The following is a 25,886-nucleotide window of genomic DNA, read 5'->3' on the forward strand; positions in this document are numbered from 1 at the left end:
TGGATGATGCCAGACGGGCGCATCTTTGTTCCAACAGCAACTGGAGGGCATCTGGTCAAGGAACACCACCGACTCACTCATCTGGGAAAAACTGCATTAGAGGCCCTTCTCAAGAAGCACTACTACATCAGTCAGCTGCCAGCACTGTGCTGAGCAACAAGTGAACGATGCATGACATGTGCTAAACATAATGCTCGGTCTGCACCGCGGCCCCCACCAGGTGTCCAGAGGATGGGAGCAACCCCCTTCGAAGATCTAGAGGTAGACTCCACAGATGTGCAGCCGAGCAGGGGGTTCAGATATCTCCTAGTAACAGTATGCACATACTCTGGGTGGGTCGAAGCCTTCCCGACTAGGACGGAGCAAAGCCGGGAAGTAGCTAAAGTCCTCTTGCGGGAGATCGTGCCCTGGTTTGGCCTGCCGTTAACAATCCACGGTGACAATGGACCCACATTTGTGACAGACATTGTACAGGTCTTGACCAAATCTCTCAACATCACCTGGGGACTCCACACTGCTTACCGGCCCCAAAGTTCAGGGAATGTAGAGTGAATGAACTGTACCCTCAAGGGAATCTTAGCAAAGTTTTGTCCGGAGACTAACCTCCCATGGCCGGATCTGCTACCCCTAGCTCTCCGGAGTGCTCGCTGCACGCCCGGGACATCAGGTTTCTCCCCATTCGAATTAATATATGGACGGCCTCCCCCGTGCTTGGGAAGCCTTCTAGGAAACTTGCATCAGGTTGGAGATAAAGGGATAAAGGAGCAGCTTCAGGCCCTGGGGGCCACCCTAAATAAATTACAAAAGTACACCATCGGGAGGGCCCCAATCTCCTTAGGGTCTCAGGTACACTCCTTCAAGACAGGGGACTCAGTTTGGGTCAAAGATTGGAAGAAAGACCCCCTCAAACCGCAGAGGACAGGGCCCCTCACTGTTGCTCTAACCGCCCCTACTGCCCTCAAGGTCTCAGGTGTCACCCCGTGGGTCCACCACTCCAGAGTGAAGAAAGTTCATCATTCGGACGAAGAGCCGCACCAGTGGAGAGTCCAGCCAGACTTCACGAACCCACTCCAGCTTCACCTTTGACAACTGATGGACACCTGCTCACTGTGGTCCCTCTCACTGGTGTGATTTCCCTCATCTTGGGAGTTGGACTCTACACTGTTGCCCCTCCTGACTGGACTTTCCCCCAGAGATTTACTATTGTCATTGCTTATTGGGTGTCCCTAGGGTGTATTACTGCACTTACTTGTCCACGGGTTTCATCTGCTGACGGGTTAGCCTCGATGGCTCCCTCTATTTTACTGGCCTTCTGCTGTCTCCTCCTGAGAACATTTCACCATGGTTTTCCTGGCCCCAGTCAGTCCCGGTCTTCTGCTACCTGGTGTGCGGTTCCTCCACACTGCCTCTAGCTGCCCAGCCAGGCACGAGAGGCAAACTCTCATATCACCATTACTGGCAAATGGACTTTCCAGCTTATCCCCCTCAATCCCCCACCAGCGCCCTCACTGACTTCTTCCACCTGGGATGGGTGCACACCAAAGGTTGACCTCCATTCTGATGGATGCCAGCTTCTTGATACCTCCTGGGAACCTCATAGACGGTGTTCCTACCATGGCCCTCACTCAGGTTACCGGCTGGTAGATATCTACATCTGTGGGGGCCCTACGCCTCAACAGCCCAACACCCACCCTCAGTTCTGCTCACAAGCCTGGGGATGTCAGTCATGGGTAGCGACTTGGCCCAGAATGGAACGATGGTCCACCAGGCGGTGGCACCTCAAAGAGCGCAGTGACATCCGGATTTCCTTGTCACGCAACGACACCCCATCCTCTTGCTCTAACAATCACTGTATACCGTCCACCCTCTCGGTCTCAGAACCCAATGCCACATCATGGGCTACAGGAATCATTCTCCTGTTGAGCCAGTATCACCCTATAGGGACTGACCCCATGGCCAAATTTATGATTAAGTCCATGTTCACTCCAAGCCTTACAGTCAACACCCAGAGTCAGACAGAAAATAACTCCCCCTGGCACATCCCTGGGTCCCCCATCCACACACAGCAAGCATCTATAGCGCAACTGTTAGGTATGATTAATGCCTCCCACCAAGCGCTTAACCACTCGAATCCACCCCTAGCGTCTGACTGCTGGATCTGTGTGAAGCCCGGTCCCGTCCAATACCTAGGTGTCATCCTCAACCAGTCCACCGTGTCACCTCCCACCTCGGCACCAGGGACCTCAGATTATCCCTTTCTGGCTCCAGTACCGCTGTATGGCAACTCTTCCTCTCCCATCACGGGCCACAGTCAGGTCTGTGCGCCTAACAACACTTTTCTGGCTTGTGATCAAGATGTATACATCTGCATCACCCCACGCAATCACTCATGCATGCTTGTCAGTCTCTTACCTGATCTCTCAGTCCTCCCCAGGAGCGATGCCCCACTCATATGGAGACTTCCTAGCCGCCCTCGACACTCCCCCACGGCCATCCCTCTTATTGTGAGCCTGCCAGCCAGGTCAGGTGTTGCCCTCGGCGCCACTGGTGTCGGATGTCTCAGGTTCAGTACCAGGGGTTAACTCAACAACTCAGGCGGATTTTTCTGCCCTCACTCAGTCAGCCCTGGCCCTGCAGCGCCAACTCGATTCACTGGCCTCAGTGATCCTCCAAAACAGGCGTGGGCTCAACTTGCTCACGGCCGCGCAAGGGGGGGCTCTGCCTCTTCTTACAGGAGGAATGTTGTTTCTATATTAATGAGTCGGGGGTGGTCTTAGAAACTATGACCCAATTATAGGAACGAGTACATCGCCGGTGGGAAACACTCCAGTGGACAACTTGGTGGGATACCCTCTCACAATGGTTCCCTTGGTTTGCCCCCCTCGTCCGCCTCCTCCTAATGCTCCTCCTCATAGTAGCATTTGGTCCTTGTATTCTTAATGCCCTTACTAGGTTTGTGACTACTCAAATTGCTAAAATCAGACTCCAGTTACTCCTTACTATCGCCCCTTAGAAGATGAAGATGATGGCCTCTAAACTAGGTGTTTAAAGGGGCATCAAAGGGGGGAATGATAAGGGAAATCTGTGTCCTAAGATGGCCCACTGAGCCAGCAAGGGAGTCCCAGCCCCTGTCCCGGGGCTCTTCCGGGTTCCTCTCCCTGCCCTGCTTCGCGCACGTGCCAACAGTGCCCAGTATGTGGAAATAAAAGTGTATAAATTGCCCCCTTTGTTTGTGCTTGGGACTCAGACCTTTGGGGACCACTCTCCTCTGAGCCCGCCAGCGTTAAATAAACCTCCTATCCTCCAAGATCTCTGAGTGCCACTTGGTTCTTCCATCGGGCGATCCAATCCAGGTTCCGTAACAACACAACCCTGCACAACCTTTACAATCTGACCTTCCTGTGGACTTGACCCAAGGTCTTCTTATCTTGTCACCTGTATACTCTCCCTTGGTGACAGTCACATCGATGATCCTCAAAAATCTAACTCAGATATTCCTGAACCTCCAGCCTATGTATTCATCTCAGTATCACTGGAAGCTGGAACTCATCTTCTGACTCCTCAGTGGGCTCCCCTTTTCCTGCATTTCCTATCCTAGTAAATGACATCCCCATCCTCCCAGATGTGCAAGTAAGAAACCTAAACCTCTTCCCCACCTCATCAAAATACCATCAGACACTCCAGAGCCTCTCTCTCATCTCTCTCCACCCACCCATCTTCTTCCATATCTCCCGCCACTTCCCCAGTCTGGGCACCCACCTGCCTGGCCTGCAGCCTTCCTGGCCCCAATCATTTCTTCTGGTATAGCACTTCTAAAACTTAAATCAGATTGTGTCACCTCCCTGCACAAAACCCTCAATACCCTCAGGATAAAAACGAACTCCATGCGAGGTCCCTCCAGGCGGACATGCCACACCACCTCTGAACCCCGTTTGGTACACGGCAGCTCACATCACCCCTGCTGTGGGCCCCATGCACATCCCAGGCTCCATCCTCCCGTGTCCGGTCCAGAGATGCTGAATGCCTTCCAGACCTACACATGCTCTGCTGGCCTTCACCCCTGGCCCTGCAAACAGGTTTCTTCCACGAACTAGCATATCCTTCCCCTCCTGTTGCCGCATTCCCTGCTCAGACACAGCCTTCAGGACAGAGAGGGTCTGAGCAGTCCCTCGTGGCAGCCATTAGCCACAGATGGCCGTTTATGTTTAAGGTCAACAAAATTCTAAATGCTGCTCCTTAGTCGCACTACTCACATCCCAAGAGCTCCGCAGCCACACATGGCGAGTGGCCACTCTATGAAACCACACACAGTGTCCACCATCCCAGGAAAGTGCGTAAGAACACGGGCCAGACACTGCTCACCAGGAGCTCTCCCCCACACCCCCACCGGAGTGAGCATGCTCTCTGTGCCCTCACAGCTCACTGCCCATCTGTGCCCTCAGGGCCTATGGGGAGGCCTGGCCTTCTGCAGGTGCTCAGTGCACATCCACTCGGCATTGTCAACACAGTGGACGGGTCACTGATGCCTTCACCACTCAGGTTACAATGAGCTTCTGAGAATCCTTGGCGTGGCAAGTCAACGTCCCGTGGCGGGACCCCCATGATGGGCATCCCCGTGATGGGCATCCCTGCTTCTCCCCAGTGATGCGAGAACCTCACAGTTCCGGACATGTCAGCAGGATGCACCACGGAGACTTACGGGGGATACAAGTGCGAAGTCAGGGCTGGACTAGGAGAGTTCTGGAACCTTCTCTGTCCACTACCCTGTGGTTTGTTTCCCTCTTATCTGTTCACATGTCAGACTCGAATCAGGATTTCATCTGAATAAAAGGCCTATTTAGAAAAGGGTTGGAAAAAAACAGTAATACCTTAACATATGTATTTTTCTCTCTTAAATACTAAAGATATTTGAACTTACTCAACATTAAGAAGGAAAATAATAAATATAATTCATTTACTTTGCAACACGCTTCTCTGATTTAAAAGGCATTACCATAATTAAAATATGTATACCCAACTCAAGCCATTTGTTACAGAAAAATCATTCCTTGAACTATATCAAGATGTGTTCACATCTGCTTGACAAACATAATGAATAAGACTTTTTAACAGCTCCCAACCCACTATGTGCTAAAGCACATTTAACAGTATTTTATCGCTGGCCCTGCCCTCCGTCCTAGATTTGTTTCCATCTACCTTCAGTACCACCTTAGGATCCACCGAAACAGATTTCTGAAACACCTGCCCCATTCTCCCACTGCCACCTAGGAAGCTCTGTCTCCCCGCTCACCCCCTGCCGGGCCAAGCCTTCAGACTCTGCTCAACCGCCACCTTCTGCAGCCTTTTGGGATCCCCTCCAATTAAATGCAATCTGCCCCTTCTCTCAATTACCATAATTTGCACGACTCACTTTAATGACCTTTTACCTTGTTACAAGTGGTTCCATTAAAATTATTTCAGTATTATTTGTAGCTTTTTTATAAGCTCTTGAAGACAAGAACCACCTCTCATAGGCACATCCTCTAATTTAGCAACAATAGAGTCTTGCATTTAGTGGGGCACTCATGTATCTGACAAACGGAATTCAGAAGTAGAAGACATCCGGTTACACTACAAAGCAACTCAAACTTGGCTTTGCCCTCAAGTAAAGATTAAAGTTACTAAACACTGACCAATCCGAGAGTGAACTAGTTGCTAACAGTGGTATTCAATTTAGTTGCACATTAGAATCACCTGGGAAGCTTTTAAAATCCAGATGTCCAGGCCCAGCCTGGTTATATCAGAATCTCCGGGGTGGGGCCCGGGCATGTGTGTATTTTTGCACTCAGGGGTGTTGGCCATAAGCAGCCAGGGCTGAAAATTTCTTGTTTCCAGAAGCACCTGCTCCTTGTAAGGACTTGGCCTTTTGGGGAAATCACAGGCCTAACCAAGACTGGGCCCTCACCCGAGTCCCCCCATCCAGGCCCCACCTCCATAATGTAGCAACTGAACAGAGAAGGAGGCATGTAAATACATATCCTTCTAATCTACAAGCCAGAACGAAATAAAAATTAGATTGGGACTACTTTCATCTAAAAAATTATGGGGTGCCCGGCTGGCTCAGTCGAGCATGCAACTCTTGATCTCGGGGTTTTGGTTTAAACCCCACATTGGGTGTAGAGAATCTTTTTTACCATAGCACATACCCTCCCCAATGTCCATCACCCAGCCACCCCATCCCTCCCACCCCCCACCACTCCAGCAACCCTCAGTTTATTTCCTGAGATAAAGAATTCCTCAGCGCTGTGAATTGTGTAAGACTAACGAATCACAGACCTGTACCTCTGAAACAAATAATACGTTATATGCTAAAAAAAAAAAGAAGATAGCAGGAAGGGAAAAATGAAGGGGGGGGGAATCGGAGGGGGAGACGAACCATGAGAGACGATGGACTCTGAGAAACAAACTGAGGGGGGTGGGGGGATGGGTTAGCCCGGTGATGGGTATTAACAAGGGCACGTTCTGCACGGAGCACTGGGTGTTATGCACAAACAATGAATCATGGAACACTACATCAAAAACTAATGATGTACTGTATGGTGATTAACATATAACAAAACTGAATTTAAAAAAATCTTTTTTAAAGATAAATAAATAAAAATAAAAATGAAAAGCTCTTTTGCTTTTATAAAGATTCTAAGTTTTCAAAGCCACCTCTTACTCTCATCTGTCCACCATTTCTGCTTTCCTGTCTGCTGGCCTGAGTAAAGGTGTTAACTCAAGGGCCAGGAAGGCCTCAGGTGTTTTCAACAGAGCCCGAAACAAGCCTCCTCCCAAGAAACCACCAGCAGTTACCGGGAGCAGGTCTGGTAACCTCACAAGTCCTGTCCGGCTGGGCTGACGGCACCACTGGGAGCAAGCCGGCCACAGGAAGACAACTACGCCTGAAGCCAAGGGCAGACCCTCGGGGCAGCGAGGGGCTGGCTCTGCGCTCCTTCCTGCTGGGCCTCTAGCGCCTCGCTGCTGCGGAGTCAGCCACCACGGCAGCCCGAGTGAGGCTGCGGGGACTGGAGGGGCGGCGCACGGTGGCTCCAGGGCCAGGAACCCAGCACCTAGAGCCTGGAGGGGCGGCCTGCCTACGTGGCTACGCACCGCCCGGAACATCACCCCACTGGGCACCCCTGTGGCGCTGGCAGGCCATCCCAGCCTCCTCCGTGGCCATCCCTGTCCCGTGGCGAGCCATGCCGCCAGGCCCCGGGACCAAAAGAACAGAGCGAATCTGAACCGTGAAGCCCAGGAGAGCCGTCGGGACCTCACACAGTGGCGTCTTTCCTGAAAGCAGCCCGGGACCGCGGGCCAACGAACAGAGGCCACACCCGACCTACACAGCCTGGCGAGGCCTGGTCCGGACGGTGTTAGGGTTGGGCTTCCACAAGTAATTACCTCGACCACAGGCTGATGTTTTCAGAGGCTCCTCCTGCCGTCCGTGCGTCGTCCACGGCAGCTTTGGCAGGACTGAGTAAATGCAACACAGAACCAGTGGCCTGAAAAGCCAAAAATGTTACCACCTGGCCCTTTGCAGAAAAATCGCCCTGAGGAGAAAGCCCTGCCACAGCCCCTTGCTGGCAGGTGTCTGGAGGCCTCTCGATGTCCCATGAAGCCCGTGTTTTGGAAAAAAGTCCCTTTCGTGGTGGCCATAGCGGACACAGCGGTGCCCAGCGGACCTTCCACCGCCCTCCCCACCTCCCAGGCCCAGCGGCACAGCTGGCCGCGTGACAGGGATGCCCACGGAGAGTGGGGGGGCCTACCAGCACCGCAGGGTGACCTGTGAGGTGATGTTCCAGGCGGTGCCGCCCCACACCGTTTGCGTCCCTTGAGCAAGCAAGGAAACCTCCGCTGCTGAGCACAGAAGATCTCAGGGTTAGGTCTTCCCGTAACACGTTCTAGTCCCCTCTGGTATCTCACAAAGGTGGCACAGGGGTGCGGTCCCCTCTGCGTCCCTCTTTCCCCACAGGGCACAGAGCCTGGCCATACGACAAAGGCCGGGATAACCCTGCAGAGGCCGCCACAGAAAAACTCACGTGGCTGAAGGAGCACAAGACTGACTCAGCACAAACAACCGCGGCCAAGCTCACACCCTCCCCACCACCGGGGAGAGACGACAGCCCTATGGGTGAAGTGTCAGGGACAGGCTTCCCCTGTGCACATACAGCTTCTGTGGCGGCTACGGGGGAGTCACCTGCAAGCGTCTAGAAAGTGGATGGAATTGGAGGCTAGATCCCCCGAGTGGTGAGGAGGCAAAGCACCCGATCTGAGCAGCCTCTGCAGAAGACTTTCTCATTCCCAGCCCCCAAAACTCATTTTCCCTCCTCCACTTTATGTCATATCCTCTCCCACTTGTAATCCTTCTTCTCTCTGATGACTCTGCTATGAGCACACTGCTGTTAGCAACTTAAAGATCCTGCACCTGGAAATGGCATCCCAGTGCAATTACTGGTCAGACAGGAAGGAGCAGGAACCCCACAAGGGAAGACACAAGAGGCCGACTCCTTGAGGGACCCTGGGCAGAACACGGTGAAAGGAAAGACGGTCTCCTCTTTTCTAAGCAGCAAAGACTGTCCTCCCCGCCCAACCTTACCAGTTCCAGTCACTGGGGTTAAGGAACCTGTCCTGCGACAAGAGACGTTAAGCGGGACCAAAGAAAGCCTGAGAGCGATCCGCTCCACTTGGCCTGGGCACCTCTAGCTTTGCCTCCTGCGCCCACCTCTGGGTCGGTCCACACAGTCTCCAAGGCCATCTCTTCTTCGAGAATCCTAGAAATCACTGGACGTGAACTACAGTGTCATGAGAAAGCCCTCCCCCCACCACGAGCAATCCGTAGCCACTGCTGGGAGCTGAACACACTTGCCCCTCACCTTCGGGGACGAGGGACACAGCCGGCCTCCCGTGAGAGTTAAGAAGGGGGAGCAGGGCCCACGCCACTCTAACAGTACAAACGCGAAGCCTCAATCCCCCAGTCTGGCCTCAGTTTCCCTTTCTCGCACACTTTACTTGAGGAGAAAGATGTTAAGATATGCAACAAATACAAATAGAATTATAATTTTTTTCACCCATAAAAAGTTACCTACATAGTGAATTTTTTCCAATAATAAAAATAACATTTGTTAGCTATGAAATTTCCAATAATTTTAAAACACTAGTAGAAAGTAAAAGCTATCCATTCCTCACCCCCAAAGACACGGCACAATCATTCAACTCCTTTTCTCGTATACACACGCAAACTCTATTTTTACATAAAATGACATAATACTATGTGCAAATCGTGTAACTTGCTTTCTCACTTAACAATACACACTGTAGACATCTTTTAATTTGAACTTACATGATTTACCTCACGCTCCTTAAAAACTGCGTAGTATTCCACCGCACAGACGAAACAAGACTTAATAGCCCTCTTCCCTGAGCCTGATTCTCTCTCCTGTCACGCGCCGCCACCCGAGTCCGGGTACGGTGGGCCGGAGCCGGAGGGCCCACGGCTGACAGCATGACGCACTCAGGCAGAAGCCAGTTTACGATGAAGGCCAACGGACCTCCACCCTCTGCTCTCAATACGTGGCTGTCAGCAATTTCTCCTTCTATCCTACAATGACATGGGCTAGATTTTTCTCATTTCAAGGTCCAAAATTCCTCGCAATCAAAGAATTTTGGAGAAAATATTACGTGGCCATTTTCTCTTTGACTGTTTCATCTCAGCCTCTAACTTCTGGCAACATCACATTTGGCACCAAACCTACATATGCACGAAACAAGACCAGTGGATTTCAAGGAAAGCATGAGGGCAAGTATCACTTCCATCTTTCAACCAATATACATGGTTAAGGTTGTCCAATTTAAAATATAGCTTGCCAGATAAGACTAGAAAATCCTAGAATATTTAAATTAAATATCTCTAGTTAACTGAGTCATATTTCCAAATCTTTAAGTCATCCCCAGTCTAAGAAAAATATTTTACCATCACACTGGCCTTTAACAAAGCCTACTATCGAACAAGAGTGAAACAGGAATGTCTGCATATTCTTTAATGCTGAAATGAAATCAAAGCACCTTACCCAAGCAGCTTATACCTTATACAGCGGACGGCGCACATCGATGGGGCAGTTCTGTATTACTTCATCAACGACATCTGAGATGGATTCCATAAAATCTGGGTTGGCAAACTAAATTTTACATAAATATAAAAGAAACATTATACATTTCTCTCAATACAAAAGAAAATTCTTTTTAAAAAGTACCTTTAACAAATACAGAATTTACCATACCTTTCAAAACTTCAATTGGAATGTATAACATGTCAAATGAACCCCATGTGACTGTGTGTAGTGATGAAGACATATGTCCCCTCAAGAGAGGAGGTGGCTGGGTTTAGTGAAGGAAAACTAGCAAACTGAACAAAGAGGCTAGCCCTGCGTTAGGAATACACGGTGTATCATGCTGATAAGAGACTATAAAAGCACGTTCATGATACATAATGAGAAACACCATGAGCAGATGATGAGCATAACACTTATGAATATTCGTATCTTGAAAGTAATTAGCCAAGATATAACCAAAAAAAAAAAAAAAAAAAAAACCACAGTCAATGAAAGATCACTGTAGTGGGCCAGAAGATGGGCGCAGGGGTACCCTATCTGATGATGGTGGCTTTATTTTTTTTAAGCAGGCTCCACGCCCAGCTCACGACCCTGAGATCAAGACCTAAGCTGAGATCAAGAGCCGGACGCTTCACCAACTGAGCCACCCAGGTGCCCCTGACCTGATGATGGGGGCTTTAAAATGACATAACCAACATGGTGATGATCAAGCTACTGAGTGAACAATCTTATACTTGATTCTCTAAGTTAAATACGCTAAAGTATAAATCAATTGCATTTTAAGCAGATTTTAAAAATCAAGAAAAGCTTTAATGTACATTAGTTTCAAGGAAAGAAGGTAACACCCAGTTGCTCTCTAGCTGTTCACCAGACACTGTCCGTTTCATGTCTGTTTTAGGTCATTATCACCAAAGGCATGCGTGAGCGAGCATGATGCCATTAGGTAACAGTAACACAGACATCTGTGTCACTTCCTACACAACAGTCATATACGCACCTAAAAATAGGCAGCAGTCTGTAACCTAGTGAATATAAACTGAATTAGGCAGGAAAATATACCAAAATACAAATGAAATGCCTTCTATTTAAACCTTAAAATGCTGCCTCATGCTTACCGCTCCTGCAAAAGTAATAATTCTTTGTGACTAGCAGTTAAAGTGCTGACATTGTAATCCTTACACTACTTGACTAACGGAAAGACTAGTCCTCCTCCGACAGAAGCTGTAACTGCCCCGCAGGACCAAAAGTCCTGGTGAAAACCCGGACTAGGAAGGGTGGTCATGAAAGACGGAAAGAGTCTACGTTACCCCACTTTTAAAAAGAGGCAACTTGCACTTGGTCCCTGAGACTGACTAGTTTTCCCATCAGTGTGAGATTGATTTTAATTCCATTCCTTCTACTGCTCTTCCCAACCACCCACGGTATGATCGGTCATGAACCATTTAACAACCGGGTCTGTGCAGAGGCAAACTGAAACAGCCGCCCGGACACACGGACACATGGACACATGGCAGACGGCACGGGGCCTGGCGTGGGGCCTGGCGCGGGCACACCAGCCCTCCTCACACTGCTCTCCACACACACAAGGTGGCAGTAGCGCTCCACGGACGCCTGACTTGCACACACAAAGGCAAACCTGATCTCACCTCTGGGTGAAAGAAAATTTCAGGTCCCAGGAATCTTTCATAGCCGACATCTATGATGAACTTCTTCTGGTTGATCGCATTGATACCCGTGTACTGCTTGATCCATTTCCGGGGATCCACGTCGTATTTGGCAAATTCCTTGACTATGTCAGGGCAAATGTAGCAGTATTTCTCCTGCAGACACGAACACAAACAAAGAGACGTCCACAGGCATTAACTAGGCAGGGTCTCCTCCCGCTACCAAATACCCAGTGACCCCACGCGTTAAACACAGCACGACAGTGTGTGGACGTGCCGTCAGGCCTCCTTTCTGTCCTCCTTCACAGCCGACGGGACCATGCTTCGATTCTGGACATGTAAGTCGGCTTTCTCAGTAGCTCAGCTATAAATCTCAGCCTTACTTTAGCACATTTTGTTGCCATATGATCTGAAACAATGTCTAAAAATGTCTACTAAGTGTCCTATCTCGGGGTGCCTGGGGGGCCCATCCGGTTGACATCTGCCTTCAGCTCAGGTCATGGTCCCGCCAGGCTCCCTGCTCAGCGGGGAGTCTGCTTCTCCCTCTCCCTCTGTGATCTCTCTCGCTCGCTCTCTCAAATAAATAAAGAAAAATCTTTAAGTGTCCTGTGTCATCTTTCCTTTACTCCTCTGAGGTCCCCCTCTGGACCAGCAGACCTGCGCTGAGTGCAGTAGACTAATCCTCACGCCTACCATGACCAGTAATTCGGTTGTGAGCCTGCTGTGCAGTCTGACACGGCACGGTCCCGGGCTCTGTGACAAGTATTTACTGAGGGCCCGGGCACATGGGAGCTACAAAGGAACAAAACACACACAGAGCCCTGCCGCTGGAACATACGCTCTGGCTGAGAGCTGGACAGTAAATGACGGCCGTGGTAAATAAGTAAGTGACACAGTATGTTACAAGGTGGTGGATGCCCCCGAGAAAACAGAACAGGCAGATGTAGACGGGAGGACCGGGGCTCCTATACGCTACTGCTGCATGAGAACCCGCTGATGCTCGGCAGCCGGCACCGGCAGCCAACCTGAGACGCGCCCAGCGTCCCCTCAGCATCTGGTAACGTGTGACTGGGAATCTTTGTCCCCAGAGCTGACCTCAGCAAACCAGCAGGTGGCACTGGGGTACCAGCTTCTGCAAGTAAGCGTTCTGTGGGCCAAGCGGGCTCTGTTCACCAGCGGCACTGCGTCGGGCACGCAGCTCGTGCTCATTACGCATTTTGGGAGGACCTCTGCAGGTGTTTTCCTGATATTAAGTCCAAAGTTCTTTAGAATTCCCGAAATGTATTCTAATACCATCCTTAATAGACTCTCGCACAATTCTGAGACTTGACAAGCCAGGGTTGTTACCATCCCTGCGCTCCCTGATGCTAGAGAGAGGGTGAGTCAGGCAATATGACTCTAAAGCCACCAGGCTGGAGACAAAGACGTTAGGCTGTCAGAGGCCTGGTCCGTTTCCTGCGGCATCTCAGCTGGCTTCACGGATCCATAAAGAGCCTCAACCGAGTTGGCTGGAGCGTGGCAGTGTGAGTCTTAAATTCTGGAACCTGCTGCAAGGATGCTGTGTGCCTACTCGTGACCATGGGGGACGGCCACGGGAGTAACATGACACTGGGGTACCTCCCAACCACTCTTGCCAGAATCTTTTCTTTTACAGAAAGCAGAGAGGAGACAACGAACAGCAGGCTCAGCCACACAACAGGGCCAGCACAGCTCATCCGGAGGGCACAGGAGGACGCCCGGCCTTCACTGCTGAGCAAGACATGGTCACAACCTGAATGGCAAGCTCCAATTTCAGGGCCACAATTGGACCCCGGACAGCCTGTGAGCAGAGTAAACACTGCTACAAGGACCAGGACTGCACACGTCATCATACTCAGAAATCTTTACTAAAAATGGAACTTTCACAGTCACCAGGTGGAGGACCCCTGAGTGTCAGGGACAAGAAGTTCAATCCTGATTCACATTAGTGACAGATTTGGGGTGACAAGAGAACATGGATCAAATATCCAAATTTCTTTCGTTGACGAAAGGCAAGGAAAAAGGGAAAATCTTGGGAAATATTTTAGTCTAAAAAGAAAGTCTTATAATACTGCTGTAACCTCTGCCCCCAGGTTTGCCCAGGGCAAACTGTTCTAGCCCTGCGGGTACCCAAGCCCTGACACTCCAGTCCTAGGGACGCTGGGGCAGCTAGCCATCCTACCAGCCGCACCCTGTCTGAAAAATACCAGTTTTTACCAAGAGCGGCATGCAAAACATGGGGTCCTCACTGATGACTTTTCTTCGACCAGCCTGCTCCTGGGTGCTTAGATGGGAGGTGGGGGTTTAGGCTCGCCTCCCCTTAACAAGCATGTGTTCAATGAAACAGGAGATGCTCATGGTCACACGTCACACTTCAAAATTATATTCCTCTCCGAAAATAAACAAAACCCTTCCCTCTTCATCCATGAGGGTTATCCTCGTATTACTAAAAGTCTCTTGCATTTTGGTTAAAAAAAAATTTGTCTTGATTTTGAAACCTAAAAAGAGAAGTTCCTTCAGAAAGGGTTTGTCAGCTGCCACATACAGAGTAATACAAAGACTAAACTGATGGATCAGGTCACGTGGACACTTTAAGTAAGGACCAATGAGCCATTTTTCTTCTAATCTTACTGATTTAAATTGCAAAACGTCCTGTGACTTCTCCAGCGTGGTACCAGAGTCTAGAAAAGGCAGATGGATTTTGTTTAATGACCTGAGATTCTAGAATGGCACTACTCTCAACTGTCATTCTCAGGACACAGAACCTCACCCGAGTACCAGCCATCAGTCTAAGTACCAGCTGACTCGGCCGAATTCCCAGCACCGCTGTTGCTGGGGTTTACTCCTTATTCCAGACATGAAGCACAGAGGGAGATATGGAAGGCACATTCCGTTAACTGAAGGTTCCATCTAATTAGGCTCCAATTAGATGATGCTGTACTCCATGCACCCTGTGCTCAATACCAGTTATCAAGCTGTTCCCATTTACGGCCAGAACCTCCACAGCATTCACACGCTCAGAGGAAAAGGCTAAGCTTTGAGGCTTTCAGCCCCTTGACTCAAGTGGCAAACAGAATAAGACCCACATTTTCGGGAGGGGAGAGGAAGGAGGGTGGGAGCAGGGGTGATGGCAGAAGGGCAAGTGTCCAAACACCATTTCTCTCTCACCCCCAAACCGGCCCATTTCCCATCTGTTTTTACCTTAATGGCTTTTGCGGTCTCCAGTGATTGCTCAGGAGGGATTCCCACCTCCCTCTCCCTTAGCAGCTGCTGAATGAAATACGTAATATCTCTACCTGCAATCGGGATGTGTTTGATGCAGCTTCCAATGACATAACCTTCTGCCTAGGGAAGAAGAGGAGGCAGAACGACGGGAATGAGTAACTCTAGCGGGCAGAGCTCCCCAGACTCTCTGCTTCCTACCCCCTTGTAGCACAGCATTTACTGAATCCCCACGCCGGGCAAAGCTCAGGACTGGAGGTCTTTTAAAATGACTGCATGCACAATTCCCTTAATATAACCTGAGACTCTCTGTAAGCAACCAAAATGATTACATCAGAAAAGTGAAGAGAAAAACCAGTGCATTTCCAAAAAGTCATGCCGTCTGTCAGAACAGCAAACTGTTTTATGTTCCTTTAACAACAAGGAAAAAACTTTACCTATAAACTGTTAAACCAACTATAAACCTACTTATATTTAAGAGTCAACAATCTGGTTAAGTACATGGGGCTTAGACTCAGACAACCTGGGTTCAAATCCTGGTTCCACGACTGTCCGCTGAGTGACCACGGACAAGCCTGTCAACGCGTTTCAGCCCCAAAACCTTCATCCACACCATGGGGCAAACAATACCCCACATGTGGTTTACAACACAGACTTAAACACAGTTTAAGTCAAGCGCATAGCACTGTTTGGGGGATGTACTCGATATTTGATAAATGGTCCCATTTACTGTACCAAGAGCTGCACTTGTTAGGAATAATTCTGATAAGTTACCCCAAACCCGGTGCAGTTTGAGACCAGTGCTGGTCAGGAGTTGGAACCCTCTGGCTGGACTGCGGGGACCAGGAGAGGACTGCGGCGCAGAGTTCGCAGGCCGGCCCCAGCCCCTCAACCAGCCATTCGGGGGGCACAAGTTGTTCCGGAAGCCAGGGCCTGGGCCCACAGCCCGCTTGCTCTCTGGGGGCTGGTGGCCATAGTAGACGGCTTCCTACCACAGTTCCATCCGAAAAGAGGAGACACTCCAGGCTCCACATTCCAGCACCGGCTTCTATGCCACGTGCCCATGGGAGACGGGGGATGGAAGTGACTGCCAACCTCACCTTACGGGCAGGTCGGAGCTAAGGATTACCAGCACCAGACCCAATCAGCAGTTAAGCTGCAAGGACAGGTGCCCGAATTCCCCTCGTGTGTTTTCTGATGTACCTGAACTCTAGAAGTAAGACAAGATTTGGCCTCTCCACAGTGTCCAAGCTATTTGTGAAATATTTAAGATGGAAATAAAAGATATGTACAAATTATTAAAGTAATAAAGATTAACTTAAACTCACAAGAATACTAGCTAACACAAACTATTCACAATTATTACATTCTATGCATTACATGTAGCATTTTCTAAAATGAAGTCAACCAGCGTTAAGTATTGGCTTCATCACAACATTAAAAACATTGAAAAAAAAAAAACCCTACATGTCATACAACAGGAAAATAAATGAGTAAATTATCCCATACCTACATGATGGGCTATATGCAATTATTAAATATTCACAGAATATTTAACCATAAGAGAAAATAGTAGGGATAAGTCAATATGCAAAACATAACTTCAGGATCGTATTATACAATTAGAATACACAACCAGACATAGAATATTCCAATTTTGCTTAAAGTGTGCATCCTTGTGCACCTAAGAAAAAGAACTGGGAAGGTGCTCCAAACCAAAGCATAATGCGGTTCTCTGGGCAGATTTATGGGTCATGTTACTTTCTTCTCCACATTTCTCTGTTTTACACAAATTTTGTACAACAAATGTAATTTTTACAATCAGAAAAAAACTGATAAAAAGACACAAATAAAAATTTTTAAAAACACTTCCTCAGTGGACCTGTACACTATGTGAAATCTGTTTTCTTTACTTCTCCTCATTTGAGACATGGGATGGGCCAAGCAGCAGGCCCTCCAGCAGCCCCACCCCCGGGGCTCCGTCTGCACTGAGGTTTGAGGGCATGATCTCAGAGAGAAGCCCGATGCCAGAATTTCCCAGTCAGCGTTACAGATTGAGTGGCACTAACACTTCACAATGACCCAGAAGAGGAGTAAGTGTACTGAGACAGGCCCAGTACTCCCAGCCCAGGATCTGCAGCTGTCACCGGTGCCTGCCCTGTCTCTCCCGACCCCTCTCCAGCAGGGGCCCCAGGATGGAGCATGGGACAAATCCGGCATTTCTTCTTCCTGACTACAGATGTCTCTTGAAGCCTGAATGAGGAGTCACTTCTCTAATGTTTTGAAAATTAAAACCAAAAAGTGACATTGCAGAGTATTCTGTGAGTCAAAATGTATAATCTCTCCTTCGTTCTTGAATACATTTTAAAAAAACAAGAAGTTATTCCTCTAAAGCACGAGGTGGTCAAAGCCATACACATCCTGTCACGGAACAAGTGGTCGTGCCCCACGCCGACAATCTGGTCTCCAAGATGCAGCTCGGCACGTAAGCCGGGAAAACCCCACGGGTGATGCTACAGTGAGAGGAGCGGCAGAGGCCACGGAGTCCAAACCACGGCAGACGCCCTGACTGCGGACATCTGCCACTGCAAACTGAGAACCTCCAATGCCACGGTGAAGGGGCATCTGTCCTTTCTCCTATACCTGGTTTTCAAACCTCCTGTTACCTTTTCTAAGTACAGCCATGACTCTTAAAGTGGTATTTTAATTACACAAGGGGTTTTTTCTTTCATTTCTACCCTTACCTCAAAATTAGGTGAGGCCTACAGAGAGTGACGCATTGACTATCCTGCTTACCACTGGGATAGCGTGAGTGACCCCATCCCCGCTGTCAATGACGATCCCTGTTAACGTGCGTTCCCCAACTTGCCGAGATGTCCAGGATGCAGCTAAGGCCAGCACTGCCTGGATAAAGGACGCAGAAACTGTTAGCACACAGGGAAATGTTTCTCAAGTCTTCTGCCTGCTTGTTCTCAGGCTCACTGACAAGCTCTTTCTTAGTTACTCCAAGTAACTCTCAACCTTCCCTATCCTCCATCCTCCCCCCGCCGCTCCAAAATTCAAATTCCAAATTGCACAACACACAAATTTAGTATACTTAAACTGGATGGGTCAAGTTTTCGATAAAGTAAATCAAACGTTTACAAAGGAAAGCCCGTGGGAAAGAAACTTCACTATGGAGTAAGAGGATTTTAATTTCTAAGCCACTAATTCCCAGCGTGGGTCCACAGATGGGCTGCGGTAAGATCACTTGCGGAGTTTTTTAAAAAACAGATTAGTAGGCCTCACGCCCACAAACTCTAATCTGGTAGGACCAGGGCAGTGGTGCTCAGCCAGGGGATCTTTGCAACGTCTCGAACCATTTTGGATTGTCGCACTTGGAGAAGGGGAGGCTGGTGGTAGTGCTTCTTCTAGTGGGTAGAGGCCAGAAAGCTAAACATCCTGCAACACACAGGTCAGCCCCTACCACGCAGAACTACACATTCCGAAGCACTGAGGTTGGAAAGCCTTGGTCTGAGATGAAGCCTAAGAATCTGTTCTCATATAAAAACTTCTCCAAGCAACCTTGACACCTGGCTGTGGTTCAGTGTTTTCTAAAGTACTTCCCTACTCCATGGGATGTAAATAATCCGGGGAAGAGGAGACTTCTGGTTAAATAAATTCGGAAGTGCTGGAATGAACAGATTTCTTCAATGCAGGCGTTCTCAGGGCCTTTACTCTGCTACTCACTGTGAACCACCAAGTGCAGGCTACAGCGCGCAGGATCTCCCAAATGATTTTCCTATGCAACTCCTCCTCCTTTTCCTTAAAAGGGACTAGTTTGATGCAGAAAATATTTTGGGAAACACCTATCTCATTATTCCCAAAATTTCAGCCAATTCCTTTATATAGGACGGCAGACAAATAACCAGCAAAACCAACAAAAATCCCCATGCTATGAACAAGTAGCTTCAAAGGAAGTTCTGTAAGTTCATGGAACCACAGGAGCCCAAAATCCATAGGGGGGACCCTCTAAAAGTATTTTTTTATTTTTTAACAGACTCTATAGTATCTTTTCTCTATTATGATCAGGAGTGAAAGAAGTCAAAAAAAGAACCACACCTACTTCCCGATCTTGTCACCCAAAGAGAAATACGTTGGATTTTAATGCATGTAAAAACAGCCAGATAAATCCTGTATCAACAGCGTAAACGTAAAAACTAAACCACAGAACACATTCTCTACAGTGTTTGAGCTCAAACCTGAGTGGGGTTGGGGTGTGAGCTGAGGAAGTGGGAAAGGGAAGAACATAGCGCACCATCATCCCATGGAGAGCCTCTGGAATCACCGTTTCTCCCACCGCTGGACAGCTAAGGTCTGTTGGGAATTGTAAAAATAACTTTGTTTTTACCTGAACCGCAATGTAGAGTCCTGGTACATTAAATGATTCAAACATAATTTCTGCAAGATATTCTCTATTTTCTGGCGTATTCAGTGGAGGCTCTGTCTGTAAGAAAACATTCACTATATTTAGCCTTCACCCAAATTTCCTGTAATTAAATCAGAGCCAGGAAAAAATTAACCTAAAAGCATGTTAATTAGGATGCTGTACCGTTCCCTAATTTTACAGATAGAGTATATTTACAGTGATTAATTAAAGAAATCTGGTGTGGGTCTTAAAAGCTTTAAGATGGCAAAGACCTCTCAAAACATTTCTGCTCTTATTAACCACCCCAAAACAAGAACAAGTTACAGAAAAGGAAATTCTTTCTTCAAGAACATAATATCTAAAATACCCTGAAACTGAAAAGACCTGCAGCAAACTGCCAAGTGCAGTAAAAACTCAACCAAGACACGTGAAGACAAACACCAAGAGGGAACACCAGTGACTCTGGATCCCAGGCAAAGAATAGAGCTCTCCACAGAAGAGCAAAAGCATGAGTCAGCCCTGGCTTGGAACCAGAATGTCAGTTTGAGCAGAAGAGCTGGAGACGCCTCCCAAGCCCCACCTGCCCTCAGAGCGCATGAGGCAAGGTCAGAGGAAACATCCTCGTCGTCAGCTACAAGGCAGGAAAGTGCAGGTGAGAGGCAGCTTCACCCATACTCAGCACGGCCCCCAGCCCAGCCTGAGCTCAGCACACAGTCCAGGAAGAACTCCCCCAGAGTTCAGAGGTGAGGAAAGTACGCACAGAAACCAGCCAGACACCATACGGAAATACTAAAAGAAAACAAGAGGGGAGAGAGAGAAAACAGGAAAAACAAACAGCAGGCAAAACACGCATGCCCAGGAAGATATAAAAACAAAGCAGATACAAATCAAGACCAAGAACAGCTTGAAAAACTCAAATATCCATTTTAAAATCATCATTATCAAATAGGATTATAGAAAGATAAAAAGAATAAATAAACCTGCTTTTTGTCATTCAGCAGTATGTTGTGAACATTTTTCCATGTCAATAAATATGGACATACATCACATTTAACGCTGCAAAAAGAAAAAAAAAGAATAAATAAAAATTCTCTGGGCCTTTTGGCAAAAAACAAAAACAAAAAAGTCCACATGACCCTTCATTATAGACCGAACTGTGTCCCCAAAATTCATATGTTGAAGCCCAACCCCCAAAGTGACTGTATTTGGAGATGGAGCCTCTAGGGAGGTGATCACGGTTAAACAAGGCCATAAGAGTAGGGCCCTAATTCGCTATCATGAATGCCTTCATGAGAAAAGGAAGAGACACCCGAGAGCTCTCTCCGTCCCTACACGTCAACACAGAGGAAAGGCCACGTGAGCACATGGCGAGAAGGTGGCCACCTGCCAGCCAGGAAGAGAGCCCTCACCACAAACAACCCTGACAGCACCGGGATCTTGCACCTACAGCCTCCGGAACTGTGAGAACACAAATGCCTGTTGTTGAAGACACCCAGCCTGTGGTACTTTGTTTCGGCAGTTTGCACACACTTTGAAACCTCTCAAGTGGGAAAAGCACAGCTGGCCCCGGGGAAGGGGCAGAGCTTCATTTAACACTGGGACACATGGGGCCATATATATAGTCTTCTGAGCAGGAAGGTGTGACCCAAGAACTCTACATATGGTCACACTGCCAATCAAGCATGTTACAAAAACAAAATTATCTTTAAACATAAAAGAACTTGAAGAAGTGAATTAACTCTACCAGAAGATAAAGTTCAGCCAAAAAAAAGAATGCACAAAGTACAGCCAAAGACTTACAGTGAGCAATTAATCCATGTAGGATGTAGAACTAAAGACTGGTCTTTTCTGGGGTTTATACAATAGAATGCAAATGTTACAAATTAAAACAGCAGAAATAATATCAAGCTGAGAGGTATAAAAGAAAAGGAGAGAATATAAAAACAGTGATATCTTCTTATCATGGAAGTAAACACATCGTTCTAGACTGATCACATTAGTACACATCATGTTATAAATGTTGATATGAGAACAAGTTCAGTAACAACCAATCAAAAGCAGGAGGTAGAAGGAAGGAAGAGGAGGTAAGAAAATGTGGAAATGTACCAACTTGCTCACTAATCACAGTAGGAAATAGTTAATCACCCCTAAACAAATACCAGGTAAATATATACAATCATAGTTACACTAAAAAATGTTTTAGGGGCGCCTGGGTGGCTCAGTCGTTAAGCGTCTGCCTTCGGCTCAGGTCATGATCCCAGGGTCCTGGGATCGAGCCCCACATCGGGCTCTCTGCTCAGCGGGAAGCCTGCTTCTCCCTCTCCCACTCCCCCTACTTGTGTTCCCTCTCGCTGTCTCTCTGTCAAATAAATAAATATTTAAAAAAAAAATGTTTTAAAAAAAATACCAAATTATTAGAAAGAATACACACTCACTACAAAGCAAAGAGAAAACCAAGCCAGAGGTTTGTTTTTTTTTTTTAACATTTTATTTATTTAGTTGAGAGAGAGAGAGACAGAGACAGTGACAGAGATAGTAAGAGAGAGCACAAGCTGGTAGGGAGAGGGAGAAGCAGACTCCCCACCGAGGAGGGAGCCCGATGCGGGACTCGATCCCGGGACTCTGGGATCATGACCTGAGCCAAAGGCAGACGCTTTACTGACTGAGCCACCCGGGCACCCCACCAAGCCGGAGTCTTAAAAAATAAACACATAAAGAAAACACATTAAACAGAGAAAGCATAACAGAGTGTAAAATAGCTCATCAAAGAGCAAGCATGTCTGTCACGTAGCTGCAGGCCAGACCAGTGGAGTTCACATGAGGGTTCTGAAGTCCCAGTAGTTGGGTTAAATCCTAGCCTTCAATTTTACTGTGCTTGGAAAGTGATTTTCTGGGGCGCCTGGGTGGCTCAGTCATTTAAGGGGCCAACTCTGGATTTCTGCTCAGGTCATTATCTCAGGGTGGTGAGATCGAGCCCCGCATCAGGCTCTGCGCTCAGCAGGGAGTCGAAGCCTGCTTGAGATTCTCTCCCTCTCCTTCTGCCCCTCCCCCTGCTTGTGTGCACACTCTCTAATATAAATAAATAAATATTAAAAAAAAAAAAAGGAAAGTGATTTTCTCTCTCTGTCTGGAATTAGTACCTACCTCACAGAGCTGGAAAGACAGATGGAGTCTAAGTAAACTGTGTACAGCAGCACCTGGCACATGGAATGGGCTCAATGAAAGTGAGTTATTTTTACTAAAATCTTTAGCAAACACAAGTGAGAAACTCACCTACTAAAAAGAAAAAATGTCTCTCAGCTAAGACCATGAAAGAAAATCAAGTTACATTCTGTAGGCAAGACAGCCATCTAAAGCAAGATGCTCCAGAGAGGGCGAACGTCAGCCCTGGTCGTATGAGAAGATGAGAAACCTAAATGCCATCTTGAAGGGAGCGATTAGGTAAATTATGCGGCGTCCAGAGAGTAGAACACTCCACAGCAATTAGGAAGAACGAGCTCTCTCTGTGCCCCCAGGAAACAATCTGTGAGAAGCTGCTACATGAGAGAAAGGCGTCTCCAAGTCGTACACATGCTCAACTGTTCTTTGGTGTCAGTGATTTTTAACAAAAACTTTTTAGAAAACAGTGTGGGGAGGGAAACGGGGAGCTGCCCCCCAGGCATGGAGGCTGCTCGGCAAAAGCGGACACGGACTAGAGTTCCGCTTCACAGCAATGTGAACAGAGAACACGACTGAACTACGCATTTACAAACGGTCGGGGGGGTAAATTTCACATCACATGTTTGTCACAACATTTTTATTTTCTTGAATAAAAAAGAAACAAGGTGTACAAGGTATACACTTTGTTACCATGTGTATAAAACAAGAGTTTATGTATAATCCATATGCCTGTACACAATTACCTCTGGGAAGAGAAACAATTAGCTGGTTAAGAACTGATAAAGGTGGCTTCCTCCTGGAGGAGGGTCTGGGAACCAGAACAGAGGGGAGGGCGCCTGGGTGGCTCAGTCGCTAAGCGTCTGCCTTCGGCTCAGGTCATGATCCCAGGGTCCTGGGATCGAGCCCCGCATCAGGCTCCCTGCTCAGCGGGAAGCCTGCTGCTCCCTCTCCCACTCCCCCTGCTTGTGTCCCTCTCTTGCTGTGTCTCTGTCAAATAAAAAGATAAATAAATCTTTTAAAAAAAAAAAGGGTGCCTGGGTGGCTCAGTCGGTTGAGCGACTGCCTTCGGCTCAGGTCATGATCCTGGAGTCCCGGGATCGAGTCCCGCATCGGGCTCCCTGCTCGGCGGGGAGTCTGCTTCTCCCTCTGACCCTCCCCCCTCTCATGTGCTCTCTCTCATTCTCTCTCTCTGAAATAAATAAATAAAATCTTAAAAAAAAAAAAAAAAAAGAACAGAGGGGAGAAGGAAACCTACTTTGCACTGGAAATCCTTCCGCACCTTTTGAATGCTGTGCTTTTGTATTACCTCATCAAATGAACAAACCTAGAGACCCGCCAGCTGCATGCTTTGGTTCAGACTCCTGCACAGCAAGCGGTACAAGGCTCAAACACAGTGCCACAAGGAAGTTTTAATCACTGTAATTAGAAGCAATATATTCCCTGGATGGGAGAGAGAAAGCAATCTTAAAACACAGGAGAGAAGCAATGAAGTCATATGCAAAAGCAGGTTGTAAATAAGGGATCTAAAAGTCACTCAACAATATATTACTTATGTTAATGTGCTTATTACCCTGAACGGCGGAGAGTAAATTTGTTAATACCTGTGAAGTGCCCAGCACATGCTTAACACTATAAATGTTAGTGTTTATTTCATTCAAAGCACATGATCAATGGCTGCAGATGTCCAACAATATTGGCTACAATGTCCCTCTCTTAAGGAACCTCCTATCAGTCTAAAAATTGGGGCTAATAACTACCTACCTACGCCTCAAGGTTGTTGGTAGAATGAAATAAATGAGTTAATACATGTAAACACTTGGGAGGCAGGGAGCCTGGGCACATAGCATGTATTCAAGAAATTCAGCTCTAATTATCAGTAAATGTTATTCAGACCAGCAGAAATAACATACATTAACTAAAGAGATCTACATTTTTTTTTCCCCTTTAACAGGAATCTAAGCACCTTAATAATAAGTTAAGTTTACTTAAAAAAAAAAATAAGGGGGGCATTTAAGCTGCACAGAAGGGGGAGAGAAAGGTTTAAAATGTCGGAAGAGCATGAGCATAGGTCACATAAGTCAAGGAGTGCTTCCTGCCTACCAGGTAGGAGCTTCCTACGTGGTCTGGAGCAAAAGGTGAGCCTCCAGGAAGATACCACCAGCAGAGAGTAGATTAACCCTGGCTCCCCGGATCTCTCCTGGGTTTAAAATCTGTGTCAAATTATGTACCAAATAACCCCAAATGGATGAAGATTGATATAAACATCAAAGGAAAATAGATTTACTACATAAAAATTTAAAGTTATAGATGTTCGGGCGCCTGGGTGGCTCAGTTGGTTAAGCGACTGCCTTCGGCTCAGGTCATGATCCTGGAGTCCCTGGATCGAGTCCCGCATCGGGCTCCCTGCATGGCAGGGAGTCTGCTTCTCCCTCTCCCACTCCCCGTTTGTGTTCCCTCTCTCGCTGTGTCTTTCTCTGTCAAATAAATAAATAAAATCTTTAAAAAAAAAAAAAATAAAGTTATAGATGTTCAAAAAACATAAGCCTACAAAAGCAAGGAAAAAAATCAACTGAGAAAAACATAATCTGGTGCTGACAAAAGCTTCCTATCATCTGCAAGAGCTCACAGAATAAACAAAACGCAGGACATGCATACACCGGGATCTTACTCAGCCCTAAAAAGGACGTCCTGACACCTCCTACGACATGGATGAACCTGAGCATCATGCAAAGAAATATGTCAGTCACAGAAGGACAAATCCTGTGTGATGCCCGTTCAGGAGGGCCCTGGAGTGGTCAGATTCACAGACCCAGAAAGTAGAGGGGTGGGCGCCAGGGGCTGGGGGAGGGGACGGGGATGCGTGTTTCATGGGGACAGTTTCAGTCTGGGAAGAGGAAGAGTTCTGGACATGAGGGTGCTGATGGTTGCACAACGGTGTGAATGTACTTCATGCCCCTTAATTGTTCACTTAAAGATAGTTAAGATGGTAAATTTTATAGTGTGTACATTTTATCACAAAAAAATTTCTAAGAAAAAAGTTCATAGAAATCATAGCAGGAAGAGAAGCAATAAAACACTGAAATGCACGAGAGCTGAGGACATGAACCGGCAATTCACAGGACGTAATACAACCAGTACAGATGTGAAAAATGTTTACAAAGTTCTCAAAAAATGCAAATTAAAAACAAGGTGAACTTTCACTCCATCAAATAATCAGAAATGGTATCAACCATCGCTAACAGGAGTACAGAGTGGCCTCTGTACATTGCATACAGAACCCGAGGC

At 47.5% G+C, this 25,886-nt stretch overlaps 1 protein-coding gene across 8 annotated transcripts in view; it reads right to left on the reverse strand.

Annotated features, from left to right (window-relative positions):
• Positions 1-25,886, reverse strand: part of ACTR3B (actin related protein 3B) — a 72,769-nt gene that overhangs the window by 24,058 nt on the left and 22,825 nt on the right. For 3 of the 8 annotated variants that reach the window (XM_081799792.1, XM_081799790.1, XM_081799791.1), the window contains 6 exons: positions 20,423-20,498; positions 19,425-19,520; positions 17,831-17,938; positions 15,014-15,157; positions 11,777-11,950; positions 10,104-10,196 (listed from right to left, as the gene is read on the reverse strand). In XM_081799792.1, coding sequence (XP_081655918.1) covers positions 10,104-10,196; positions 11,777-11,950; positions 15,014-15,157; positions 17,831-17,938; positions 19,425-19,469 — 564 coding nt within the window. In that variant the 5' untranslated portion in view covers positions 19,470-19,520; positions 20,423-20,498. The remainder of the gene's footprint in view (positions 1-10,103; positions 10,197-11,776; positions 11,951-15,013; positions 15,158-17,830; positions 17,939-19,424; positions 19,521-20,422; positions 20,499-25,886) is intronic. The other 5 variants (XM_081799796.1, XM_081799788.1, XM_081799793.1 and 2 more) reach the window with 4 other exon arrangements.

The sequence above is a fragment of the Leptonychotes weddellii genome, chromosome 12 (genome assembly GCF_054177405.1).
Source record: "Leptonychotes weddellii isolate Sample4059 chromosome 12, ASM5417740v2, whole genome shotgun sequence".
Taxonomy (NCBI): Eukaryota; Metazoa; Chordata; class Mammalia; order Carnivora; family Phocidae; genus Leptonychotes; species Leptonychotes weddellii.